This window comes from Dermacentor variabilis, chromosome 4 (assembly GCF_050947875.1).
Source record: "Dermacentor variabilis isolate Ectoservices chromosome 4, ASM5094787v1, whole genome shotgun sequence".
NCBI lineage: Eukaryota > Metazoa > Arthropoda > Arachnida > Ixodida > Ixodidae > Dermacentor > Dermacentor variabilis.
In genome coordinates, this window is record NC_134571.1 from 77,986,538 (window position 1) to 78,000,242 (window position 13,705).

The 13,705-nt window shown below is 44.2% G+C and overlaps 1 protein-coding gene across 2 annotated transcripts in view; it reads left to right on the forward strand.

The window, feature by feature from the left end:
- LOC142579400 (cell adhesion molecule Dscam1-like) overlaps positions 1-13,705 on the forward strand; it is a 288,431-nt gene that overhangs the window by 214,271 nt on the left and 60,455 nt on the right. For both annotated transcript variants that reach the window (XM_075689539.1, XM_075689540.1), the window contains exons 5-7: positions 6,123-6,240; positions 10,583-10,758; positions 11,828-12,121. In XM_075689539.1, coding sequence (XP_075545654.1) covers positions 6,123-6,240; positions 10,583-10,758; positions 11,828-12,121 — 588 coding nt within the window. The remainder of the gene's footprint in view (positions 1-6,122; positions 6,241-10,582; positions 10,759-11,827; positions 12,122-13,705) is intronic.

Sequence of the window (13,705 nt, forward strand, 5' to 3'; positions counted from 1 at the left end):
GAAAAGACGCGGCAACTCTGGGATCCGCAGGCGATTGGTGTTCGCAGTGATTCATGGGGTGTTACGCAAGCCACCAGTAGGGACACGTCTAACAAATCAGCCCGTCTTTTTTCACTCAAAGAAGGATGGGGCAGACCAACAGGGACAAGATAGAAAACACAGACGAGCGCAGTCTCTGTTTTCTATTTTGTCCCAGTTTGTTTGCGCCATCCTTCTTTGAGTACGAATTACCAACACGCCCAACAGTTAGTACTTCTAAGTCTTTTTTTGCTTTTATATGCTGTGAGGCATCAATAGGCGAGATCAAGCGTGCCTTCACCGCAACAGACTTAACGTGGCCTACATGAACTATTTTAAGTGCAAACTTCAATGGCCCGACTCGCCAACCTGCACAACTTAAAGCACTACTGACGACTCCTAATATGAATATGTGATCGCTGCCGCTACTTGTCAGAGAGACAGCTTTCAAAAGGTGTACTCTATTTGCAGCGTGATCTTGATCTTGAAGCTGTGGCAGAGTCTCGGCCCGCACAAAATCATTACCTGCGCGTTGCGCACTGTGAAAGCGCTGCTGGTGTTTCTGAGTTACGCAGGCCTTCAGGAAACTTTGCGAATATCATTATTGTGTATCTTTTGATATGCGAGTTTAATTATCACCGATCCCGGAGTAACCGACTAGGTGATCCTCCAGACTAACATCTCAAGTTTATCGATAAAGTTTGCCTCTCTTTCACATATACGCAAAAAAATAAATACAGAAGCAGGCTAGTGAGTGTCCGCTGAAAGCAACACCATACGCCCTAGCCTGAAAAGGAGGGAAAAAAAAGGTGAAAGAGCAGAGGCAGACACACCAGCACAGATCAGCTTACACACAGTATCTGGGCACTACGCACAGCAGTCATGCCTCGTATTTGTCAAGGCTTCCAGCGCAGCTTTGTGAGCCTTGTATCAAGTTAATGCTTGACCTTTCGGAAACAACAACCACAAAAAAGACATTGAGTACAATTTGGAAAAAAATTGCGACGCTGAAACTTGCGAGGCAGTACAGAGCGGTTCAACGTGATAAACGCACAGCATAACAGAAAAACAGCAGAATGTGTAACATGCGTCTAATTACAGCAGTTTAGGTGTACCTTGTGCACATTTCAATGGGTTGTATGTCGGTATATGTTGCGTTATCTAGGTATAGTTATGGGTTGTTATGTGAATCGCCTCGTCTGCAAGACTGAATTTCTGTGCGTACTCTCGGACTATTTCAAAACATTGACTTACGGAACTGCGGTATATCTGTGCGTTTTCCATTCATTCTCTTCTGAGCGTGTCACTACTTGTGTTCAGAGCTTGTCAGGTGTTCGGGCTCTTAGAGTGTCTTCAGTGCTGTTCACTGTTTTTCTCTGCTTTCAATATTGGTTTGCTCTTCGACGAGGAGCATAACCAGTGCCGCTAAAGGTGCCTACTTCATGTTTAAATTTTTCTTAATAAAAATAAAGTGGGACTGAAAACCTTGTCCAATCAATCCTTTTCTCTCCATAGCCAGAGTAAAATTAAACACCTTCCTTATTTGTTCAACTCATCAGTTATGCTATAAATTTTGAACAACCTCGGCGGAATTCGTTAACGAGATACGAGAGGCGGCACACACGAAGTCGTCTGTGTACAGAAAGACGCGCAGTATAAATACTATATACAGAGAGTTATAAAGCATGATGGAACATTTCGAGCTTCGGGAGAAATGTTAACAAGGTACAACTGTTGGTAAAAAATAAAGTCGTTTTGAAGGAGGCTAATCGGGGAGTCGCTAGTTGCTTTCTACATTTATTTTTGTAATTATTTATACGCTAATTACGATTTTTAACTTGCCATTATGTTCGTGTTATTATCAACGCTTTACCTCTTACAAACGCTTGAAAAAAATTTGAATACATGGCAGGCGGATAGAGCACAGAAACGAGCTCGAACGCTCGAATGAATCGGAGAAAAGGGTCAGTCTGAGTTGAATCATCAAATAGCACGATCGCTGATCAAAGCATGATTTAGCAATGTAATACTGCGCTTAATATTTCATAACAGACAGTTTGGTGAGAGTTATCATTAGCTTTCTATTTTAATTAGACCGCCGTTGAATGCGAGTTCGTACGCTGCGTTTCTAAATCATTCACTGTTCTACGCTATGCACGTCCGCGTAATTGGGCCAACAAATCCCGCTTTCGTTGATGCATTATGGGACAGCCTTACTTTTTGGGCTCGACTGCAAAAAATTGTTTAAAATTGTATGGCCTAACGTTCTAAAAGCAACTCACTGGATATCGAACCCTTCGCCACTAAATTAGTGAACGAAATTATTCCAGGAACAAACAAGCAATAAGAGATAAGATGGTGGTCATCACTGTCGGAGAATGCTGCCATTGAGTGGAAACTTGTGCCTGTTGGTTCACGTTGAGTTAACTGGAACAACAATGCATGTGACAGGATGAACAGAAGAAAATGGAACGTCAGCGGTTCGTCCGTTCCCTTAGGTTCCATTGTGGCAGGTGCCGTTTCTCAACTTACAATGCTACTGCCGCAATAAATGAGTCATGAGCCAAAGGGCTCGCTGACGCCGCTTTAACTTCATAAAGCTCAACGTATATTCTTTGCTAGGCTCAGCCTGATAGTTCAAAATTCTGATCAAAGCACCTGAATAAAGCGTATCCCATTGCAGCAGTCTTGCTACAATGAAGTGAGTGCAACTAGATTGTCACATTTGTGTTTATCGTACGAATGCAGTCTCCATGGCCAGAAAAAAAAAAGGTAAAATAGTTACTGAACTTTTTTTTGGTGTTTGGGGCTTTGTGGGGTTAAATCAAGTCACCTAATTCTCGTTTTATTTGCGTGTCCTCCGTTTCTCAAATCAATCAGTACGACCCAATAGCAGTGCTACCCCGCCAACTATAGGCAATCTTTTAAAGCTCCTCCTAATTTACATAGAAAAATGGGTCGTAACGCAGTGGCGGGCCATGTGTGTTGGAGGACAGAACACGCCCTGCGTTGGCAGCCCTTTGTATGGTAGTTCGCTCGCGGACATTCTGCTTGTTCGCCTCCTCTGCCTTCCATTAGCTTCTCGCGTTTTAGTTTGACACTATATACGAGTGTGGGCCACCCGGAGATCGTTCCTCAACGGAACATCAGTCAAGACAGGTGTCCAACTCGCGTGTCGTCATGACAGCAACACGGACGCTTTATTTCAACATTCGTTGGAAGACAAACGAGCCTCGTTCTTGGACTTAGTTTCTATATGTTCGCTTTACTCTCCTTTGTGGGCACTTTACTTCTGGAGTTCTTTTCTTTTTCAAATTTATTGCCTGCTTTACGAAAAAAGGAGAGGCAACGCTCTGATGAAATAAGGATTATGGGCGAGATGGGGGGGGGGGGGCTCACCTAATGTGTTTAAAAAATATAATTACTTAAGAAAATTACTGTATGTACCTGGAATGTTTCTACAGCAGCATCCTTGCAATCAGAAAGTGTATTGCACTTCATGCGTAACAGGGAAGAGAGATTTTACATATAAGAAATACATTTGAGTGATCTAGCGGTAACAGTATTCTTAACTACGATGGGAAAAAAGAAGAACTAAGAAACACGTAGCCCAAATAACATCTGCAGAAAGTAGCTGATTGGTACAAATCTGCGTTTTCTCTAACGTATTACCCATACATTTCTTATTGCTTCTACAAAAATGCTTCGGCTGGCACGGTGGGATCGATTAAGTAGAAAACCAATGTAATTTGTGGCATACAATAAAAAAAGCTATCTTACGAATTGTACTTTGTGAAAGCTTTCGAGAAATGCTAATAAAGTTAGTTGTCCAGGTAATTTGTAACACCTTAGTTATTCATTAGGTTCGTATTATGACTTGTGGCTCAAGTTCTACAGCTTTCACGTGTACTGTACTTTTCCTGTAACGGAAAAATGGAGCTATCTACCGATTATATCTTTTAATTAGGTCTAGATATTTTCATGTTGTGTTTCGCATCATAATTAGACAATGTATTTGTGGGAAAGCAAGAACTAGAACTATACCAGATTTGCACCAATGTGTAGACAGACGGATCGTGCCAGAATAATTCCTCTGCATCAGCATTCTACATGCCACATTCGTCATTACACGAAACATTTATATTATCCCGAGTGAGATTTTACACCGACAGTGAAATTTTTGCTATGCTATCGGCGTTCCACTTCGTAGCGTCGGTAGAGAATGCGTAAAAATGGGTGGCTTTAAGTGATTCTCAAGCTGAATGCGCCTCAGTAAAAAGCATAGACAAATATTTGTTAAATACATATTTGTTATGCGAAATGCTGCAAGAGCTCACAAAGGCAAGTGGGAAGAATCACGTTATAGCATTTCAGTTGGTGCCAGGTCGCTGCAATATTTCTGGAAACACAGCAGTGGATGCAGCTGCGAATCGGGTGCACAATAGCGACGAAAGAGTGAACTTTCCTCTTTCACATGGTGAAGTCCACTTGCTTGTGTGACAGTTGTCCGGTCGTCTCAGCAAAAATACCAGGTTTGATCAAGTCCAAACGTTCCGAGGTATTGTTTTACAGACGCATGCGTAAAATTGTAAATTCCGCCATAGCTTAGAGATAAATTTCAGCATTGCCATTTGTTGGGCGTGTTGGTAAACTGACATTGAAAGCATATTTAGCTCCAGCGAACAAGGACACAAGGGAGACGACACCACAATTCGCGAAGATAGAGATAACAGAAAATTTGAGACATTACTGCACCACCTGCGACTTGGTGCAGCATATGCGCGGCACATTTTATGCAGTCAGCAGTGCTCGTGTGGCCACCCAGACGAAGATGTGCACCACCTCCTCCTCAAGTGCCCAAGACATGAACCTGCAACACGAAATATGAAGGCAGATTTAATGCTGTTAGGTCGACTACATTCACCTTAAATTAGATACTTACTCCAAGGCCAACATCGGGGATTCGGAGAAAAGCGCTTGGCACTTTTGAAGTTTTCTTAGAAGACACCAGTATCTTGGATCTGGAATAAATTTTAGTGTGCGCTGAAAGATACACGTATTACATAATTTTATACACGTTAGTTTGTCAAAAGTTTATGTAGTAGGTCATGCATAGGTGTACTTTCTGTCTGTGCAATCGTCTGTGAAACTGAACTTCTTTATGCATTCTGGGACAATACGAAGCACATGTGGTATTTACATATGCAACTGTATACATCTTCACCTTGTGTGAGTCCCTGGACCCATGCACAGAACATTGTGAGATTGCTGATTGATTGTTTTGTGATTCTTTAGTCCTACATTTTGTTAGAAATTTTGTGCCAATATTTATTTAAACAAAAGATGAGGAGTCGCCGGTGCCACCTAAGGACGCGAACTTCTGCTATTACATCGTGTCAGTAACAATATATATATATATATATATATATATATATATATATATATATATATAGAGAGAGAGAGAGAGAGAGACCACTTTACTGAAAACCTCTCGAAGGTGCATAAGATGTCCGACCGCTCGCGTGCACTTTTGATCCCCAATCACGGAATACTCAGAGAGCTACAAAACTTGTCTTTTCTTCCACATGCGTCACTTGTGATCGTCACTTGCGGTCGTCACTTGCGACCTTTATTTTTCAGCCTAACGAGAACCAGCGAAAGGAGGCGGCAGTTGTCACAAATTGCGAATAGCGGATTACTTTGCCGCTGGCTACAATGTTTCTCATTTTTTATTCCTTTCATGAAACGTTGGGCAGCAGAGCTGAAGGTCAGGGTGCCCTGGGCAAGAATAACGCCTTACGCCTTTACCCGAGGGCATCACGTTCTGCCAAGCGTGCTAGAAAGCGAGCAGTGCCTTAATATGTATGATGTGTAGAGAGGTGACGTGGACATTTCGTAGAGCAACATTGCGAAGTTCTCGTGCACGTACCAAAAGAATACAGCTAAAACTTCGAGGCTTTTAATGTGCATTAAAACTTACAACGTGCTATCGTCTCTTGTTTCTGACCATCCTTCAGGCGTGCTCCAAAATAGCGTTCTTCACCCATTCATCGCTGCACGGGAACTTTGTTGATGTTATGCGACTGTTTTGGGGATTGTTGCAGAGCCAGTGACGATGCAGATGCCATCCATTGTTCACCGAAGCAGCAGGGTACAGAGTGACCCAGGCCAGCCCGTGGACTTGCTCTGCGTAGCCGAAGGTTTTCCGGTTCCAGGTTACAGGTGCGCTGCTTCGTATTTTATTGATTGATGAGCTCGTTTTATTACACCTCTGATTATTAATTCCTTGATCTGATCAACGGTGCAGCTGCTTTCCTCTTTCACCGAGTCTAGAACTGTACACTTCACTGACTCGCTCTATTTCTCACCAAGGTTTCATTATTTCAGTTACCTTTCCTTTAAAAAAAAGATTCTCCTGTTGTAATTGTAACTAAGAAAAAGTTGTAGCGTTTTACGTGTCACAACCACGATCTGGTTGTGAGGCACGCCGTTGTAGCGGAATTCGGATTAATTTTGGCCACCTTCGGTTCTTTAAGGTCAAATAAATTTAAGCACAAGAGGGCTTTTGCAATTCGCCCCCGTCGGAAGGGGCCGCCGTGGCCAGGATTCGATCCCGCGACCTCGAGGTCAGCGGTCGGGTGCCATAGCCGCTAGGCTACCACGGCGGGTCACACCTGTTGCACTTAGAGATAATTAGAGTGATAAAGTGTTATGTTTTCTTGATTGCCAACTCAGTTTTCTTTTCTTTCGCTGATATTTTCTCCCTTCAATGGCCAAACATAATAAACAAGGCGATGCGAAAATTACCGTCATAAAAGAACGATACGATACAGACGATGTTTATGTTTGCAGAAACGATGGCTATTGCTGAAATGCAGTGCACTAATCCAATGAAAACTGTTAGCCATCAGGTAAGTGATAACAATAAAAGCCAGCGCTTCGCTATTCTAATTTTCTTGATTTGGTTCTTTACGTTGCTCTTGGTAGGATAGATCAATAGGATGCACTGTAAGGGCAGGTAAATAAGTGCTCTTGCGCCTATGAAAGCTGGCAAACGAAAGTCGCGTGTGATCTTGAAGTAACAAGTTCAGGCACAAATGACTAGCACTCGTGAAAGAAATCAGCAACAAAGGCTTTACACTGAAGCTTTAGTAGATTGTCTGTCACGTTGGTATTGCTGGCAATGAAAAAACCCGATGCTCCTACATACGCAGCTCTCCTTCATCCTCCTGAAGACATGGCCCCTAAGATTAATCAAGTTACAAAGTCTGTCATCCGTAGCCACTTCTAATCGTTTTGGGTTCGGCTAGATGGGCCCTGCATAACCAAGTGATTTCTTCGACAGGCAGCATCACATCTGTGTCAAACAATGAAACGATCTGCTCATACACAAGCATGGTTATTTAAGATGGGGCGTATTGATTCTCGGAACTGCATTTCATGAGTTGACTTAAGAGACATCCAACACTTTCTGTGATGATCCCCGAAATTTCGTGATGGAGCGGACGCATTTCTTCAAAACCTTCAAAACGAGGAACTTTCCCCATGCGTGCCTGCAACACCTTGTGTTCTATAAGGGTCACCCGTAGCCCTCAAGAAAGCTTCACGTGTTCTTCTTGTATTCCTAAGAAAGACTACATTGATGAACATTTGCGAATGTACCAAGTGACGCTCAGGTGGACCGACTAACGTCCTCGATTTCCAGGCTGAGCCAGCCTGTTAGTTTAACCCACCTCTACTACGTAACAAACGTGCTGGGTATTGCGACATAGCGGTGAAATTCTTTGAAGCATACGACGTGGTCGTAGATCACCCATGTTCATGCTGGATGTTTCACAGCTGCGCCCGCAGGTGCGCCCATGCCTCATAGGCCAGTTTAAATGAAGATATCGGGCAAAAGTCGAGAAAGTTTTGAAAGGTGTTGAGAGAATCGCACTAATACATAAATACAATTTAGAGTCCAGGGAAGAAACACCATAACATAATGTTGATGAAATGGCTTTTTTGTGACATAAATGAACTTTATTCCGATATCTGATATATATCTATCCCCGACCCCTTTCCTTTCCTGGAGAAACTTTCTGCACACTGGTCTGAGTGCTAAGGGAATCATTTTATCTTTAAGGGCGCCACCATTCGCTGTAAGCCAGAAGAAGTCTTCGGAGCGAGCCCGAAATCAAATTTCGCACCATGGAAAAGTTCGGCTGCACCGGTGTTCTTGGCGCTTGAACAACCGAGCCAGAGGCAATCGCGATGCAGTTGAAAAGCGACATCCAGCCACTTGGACCTTCAATATTTGATGATAACTTTATATCTGCTGAAGGTGTATTTTCTCTCTTATTAGACATTACTAGAATATCTTCAGGTGGCCCAAATGTCATTCCCAATGCTTTTTGCGCCGGTATGCCGAGCCTGTGTCACATATTCGCACCGCAATTTTTCGTTCCTGCCTAAAACTGGCTATCATTCCAGATGATTGGCGTCGTGCTCGAGCACTGGCAGTTCACAAGAAAGGAGAACGCTTACAAAAAGGAAAACTTCCGCCCAATATCCCTGACTTCATCCTGCTGCAAAATCCTTGATCACATCCTCGTACATTTCATAACCAAATTCCTTGAACGTAATAACCTACTATCTAATCCCCAGCATGGATTTCGCTAAAACCTTTCAACAATCACACAGCTTACTACTACTATTCATCAGATCGCTTCAATCCTTGATTCGGACGGACAGTTTCATCTAGTCTTTTTGGGTTTCAGCAAAGTTTTTAATCGCGTATCACACACGAACTTCACAGATGTGGCCTACCATCTTTTATTATAAATTGTATCAAACAATATTTTTCCATCTTAACTCAGTTTGTGAATGTCGATAGGTACTCCTCGAAGCATTTGCCAGTTACGTCTGGCATGCCTCAGGAAAGCGTCTTGCGACCATTGTTTTTTTCTCGTCTATGTGAACGATGTTACTACTGCTGTTTGTCCTGGTGTCCAAATTAGGTTGTTTGTTGATGACTTTTTGATTTTCAAAAAAAGGTGACGTGCGAGAACGACCAGATTTCATTAAACTGTAGTTTAGCGACAATTCACGAATGGCGCACAAGATAGCCTATGTAGGAGGAGAGTATGACGGATGGAGGAGGGGAAAAGCGAAGTGCCACATGAGACTACGAGTGACGCTATTGCATAAGTAATCTGATTGCGCGACGCGAATTGTGTAGTATTTTCTGAAAACCACGCGGGCCCTCAGCGGGAGATGAAAGACTTCGATAGCGAAAAGAGCACAAGGAGGAAAGCGGAGGAGGAGGGAACGGGGAAAGCGTAAGAAAAGCGCAGTGCCGTGCAAGACGCACTTTGCGGCGACGATGGCTATGAGATGGCGCCAAAGTAAAGCGCGTCGTCTGTATGGAAACAAAGCGCTGCATGAGCGTAGGTCTGTCTACGGCAGCTGCTGTGAATTGCGCCCACGCGTCGCGTGGGCGCAATGCCTCTTACGATCTCCCGATTAGCGAGGCAGTCGCGCCATACACCGATCCGTTTCCAATGTGCCACATGAAACGGATTGTCCGCGCCAGCCATTAGATCGCGGAATGATGAAAACACGTATACAGCTGCGCTAAAATGTCGCATTGGGTAGTATCGTAAGGGTCGGCTTAGCCTGGTTGCGTGCACGCCACTGCGGAAGAGGGAAAGGGGATCGAAAGCTGAAAAGAAGGGCAGACGTTCACAGTATAGACGGACACATATGCAATGAGGCCTGTAATATTCAGTTATTCCCAAACGGTCGTAGTATAGGCCAGTGCATCTCAAGAAAGGGAGCAGTGCTTTTGTGGCTTTGTACATTGCAGACGCACGAAGCCACGGCCCAACGATCTTCTATAAAAACATGCATCAGATAGCCCCAAAGCTGTCCGAAGGGCAAGGGTCTTATGTGTTGAAATATTTTATAATTACCTCCTGTTAAAAGTGTTTCTTGTCTTACTTCTGAGGCAGCTTACACTTTAACAGCTAGGACCATTTTCATGTCAACGTTGTGAAACCACCACGCAGTGACCACCAAATGCTGCTCGATAAGGTTGCAAAACGTCCATGAAAATTCAGAATATTAGCTGTGCAAACAAGCTGTTTTATCAGATGCATATTCTCATAGTAAAGCCAGAACAAAAGCTATGTTTGTTCGGGTTACGTTCATCTATAATGCACCCTTTTCGCTTAGTGTGAGAAGAAAGAACCCACTATAATTTACCAACCGTTGTGAAGCTTGGAGCCTATGGTAATAAAGAACATAAAAGCTATTCAGAATCTTGCTTAGGTTTTTAGGACGTTAAGTTTATCGGGGTACACATTTCCATGTTTTGAATGTCAAGGACTTAGATAATAAATAACCGGATGGTTCCGTCAACGGCTTCCAATAATTTCGACCTCGAAGCAGCTCGGTTATCAGCACTGCGCGTCACTTAAACTTGTCGTGAATATTACGTACTAACCCACTATCCTCGCCTGTCACTCACAACACACTTCTACATATATATATTTTTTTATGCTGGCGGCCATCTGTATTGCAGCTGGTATAAGCGCGACGGTCAGCGGATGCTGCCGCTGGAGCCCAGTATGGACGTGCGACAGGCGGCCGGCGTTCTGCATTTTCGCGAAGTGGAGGCCGGCCATGCCGGCACCTACGTCTGCCTCGCCTCTAATAGCGTTGGCGAGGCGCAGGTCGACCTAGAGCTCGTCGTCACCCGTGAGTATGGCGCATGTTCTGCTCGTGTGTCATCGAGTGAATCGTGATGCCATTAAAACACGTAGTAGTCCTAATTGACGCTAAACTATACCATCGTCCTTGTGGTAGCGGTGGTGACAAAGAATTACGGGAACTTTGAAGCTTCCCTGTCGTCATCCTGCCTGTCGTCCCGGCGTGCGTGCGTGCGTGTGTGCGTGTGTGTGTGTGTGTGTGTGTGTGTGTGTGTGTGTGTGTGTGTGTGTGTGCGCGTGTGTGTGCGTGTGTGCGTGTGTGCGTGTGTGCGTGTGTGCGTGCGTGTGCGTGTGCGTGTGTGTGTGTGTGTGTGTGTGTGTGTGTGTGTGTGTGTGTGTGCGTGCGTGCGTGTGTGCGTGCGTGCGTGCGTGCGTGCGTGCGTGCGTGTGTGTGTGCGCGTGTGCGTGTTGAACTGTGCGGTCAAAAACAACGAATGCACGAAGTTTTAGGCGGTGTTAGGTGCATGGAGTTATATAGAGATCCTATCTTACTCGCTTGTGTGAAAGGCTGGTGCATGTATTCCCCATCAAATATTACCATCAATGACCGTAGTTTCCGGATGGCAAGCTAATGATAGACGATGTAAAATGTGAAAAATGAAATGAGCTGCCAAAAAATACGACCCGGGGAGAAAGAAGGCAGCAGCAGGGCTGCCGGTTCTTGCGTGCTTGAGCAACTGCACTTAATCGCTATAGAAGAGACTACCATGCTTTCAAAAGCTCAAGCGACAACACTCTTTTACGTACGTGTTACAGACGCGGTAGCTGCGCAAGTATTGTATGGCACCGAAAGTAGTCGCTGGCGCCTCCGGTTACGCTCTCCGAGTTTGCGCCTTTTTCATGCACTAGACGGTTGCCGGCATGCACAGACATTCGTGTTCGGTGGAGTCGCAACATAATCTAGTCTCACATCGGCAAGTTCTTGTTAAACACGCGTTTACCGGTGCTTTGTGACTCCCCGTGCCAGTGACGTTGTGCTGCTATTTCGAGGGAATTTCGGTCTCTTATTAGTGCGCAAACACTTTCACTATTTCTGTTCTTCTTCCATTTTCATGCAGCCAAGCCGTGGGTGACAGTTAGCCCGGCGCACGTAAGGACAGAGGTGGGTCACGCCGCCGCATTCCGCTGCAACGCGTCCGGCCTCGACTGGGGCGGGCTGGACGAAACGAGCCTCGAGTGGCGCCACAATGGTCGACGCCTGATGCCATCCACGCAGCAAGCTGCAGGAATGGGCCGCTCCCGCGTTCTGCACCTTCCTTCCATCCGGCGCCAGGATCAAGGGATGTACCAGTGCTTCGTCCGCCTGTCACCCAAGCGCACCGTGCAGGCGGCTGCAGAGCTCATCGTCGGTGGTGAGAACAGAAAGTCTTTGTGTTCGTCATCGCTGGGGTTAGGATGCAAATGTAGTGTCAGCCAAATTTACGTATTTTAGCTTACTGTCTCTTTTCGTTTGTGGAGTCGTGCCTTCGTAAGTAAGGATGAGGTGAATAATGTTGTCTCTTTTCAGTTACTACGTCAAGCAGAAGTAAAATTGATCAATCAATCGATCGATCGATCAATCAATCAATCAATCAATCAATCAATCAATCAATCAATCAATCAATTGTTTGACTCATTCATTACATAACTTATTTATTTATTTACTTGTAGTGGTTCATGTCCCTACGTAGCCCTTGAGCAACCAAATACTCCGAACTTACTGAAGAGCTACAGATTAATTTTGTACTGAGCTGTGTTGTACAACGTGCACCGAAAATTACGCGATGAAACTGGCTCCCGTGTTTACATTTGATGTTGTTGCGACATTATGCTGCTTGGAAAGTGAAGAAAAAATAAGGTGAGAAAGGGCGTTTTCAGGACGCATCAATAAATATGTGGGCTCACGGCGGCCGAGAATCGAATCCTTGTACCTAGCTTTCAGCAGCAGCATGCAACAGGCATCGGTGTCTCGCGGCGAGTTAAAGCTTTTAAAATGCGCTTGATTCCTCGATTCAAATAGGATAAAATATTTGTCACGAATAGACGCGAAGAGCATCGTTTTCATTTCGAGATATACTTATCTATCATCACAAATATTGTAGTCGCCTCAACCTAAATTACGGCACAATGACGACACCTTTTGCTTTCACTTCTTTCTTAGTGCGCTGGGCTATCTCTTCACCCACAAAAATATCTCGAAGAAATCTAAAGCTTGTACTATACGACTGTAGTGCAACGGGTCGATTTGTATGATATATGTTAGCAAGACAGTCTTCTACTGCGGCCATGTGTACGCGATCTGCATTTCATTTTCTCGTTCTCTACCTATTTTGTTCCTTTTCACTTTCTCTCCCCCTTAGGCTCTTTTTTTTATTTATACTCCCTACCCTTTTCCCTATTTTAAGGGTAGCCAACCAGAACAGTCACTGGTTAACCTCTCTAAATTTCTATACATTTTTAACCATCTTTATCAATATTGATCTTTACTACTTTGTTTCAATACCGTAACCGAAGTGAAGTGAAAGTGCGCAAAAAAAAAAAAAGAAGCCACAAGAACATTTTAGACGCGCTTCTTCAAAGATGGCAGTTCCTATGGGCGACCTCATTTCAGTGACTATGGCATCCTGTCGCGGCTTCGTCAGAATTAGGGCTCTACTCTCGTCTGGCCGCCAAATTTTGAGAAAGGAGCTACTGACTCGGAGAACTCCACTGTTTATACTTCCGCAGGCAGAGATGTACTGTCTGATGCTTTACTTTCAATACACGTATCAAATTCCAAGCAGTAAGAACAGCACATTACTGAACATTAACAACTAAGATGACCGAGAATGCGCCTAATTTATTCAGAAATAATTAAATGGAAGGCATCACTATTTCTTGTGCAGGTGATCCAGACATTGGAAAGCAAGGAGAATGATTTCAAAAACAGAGAAAATAAAAAAGGGAGATTGACTGTA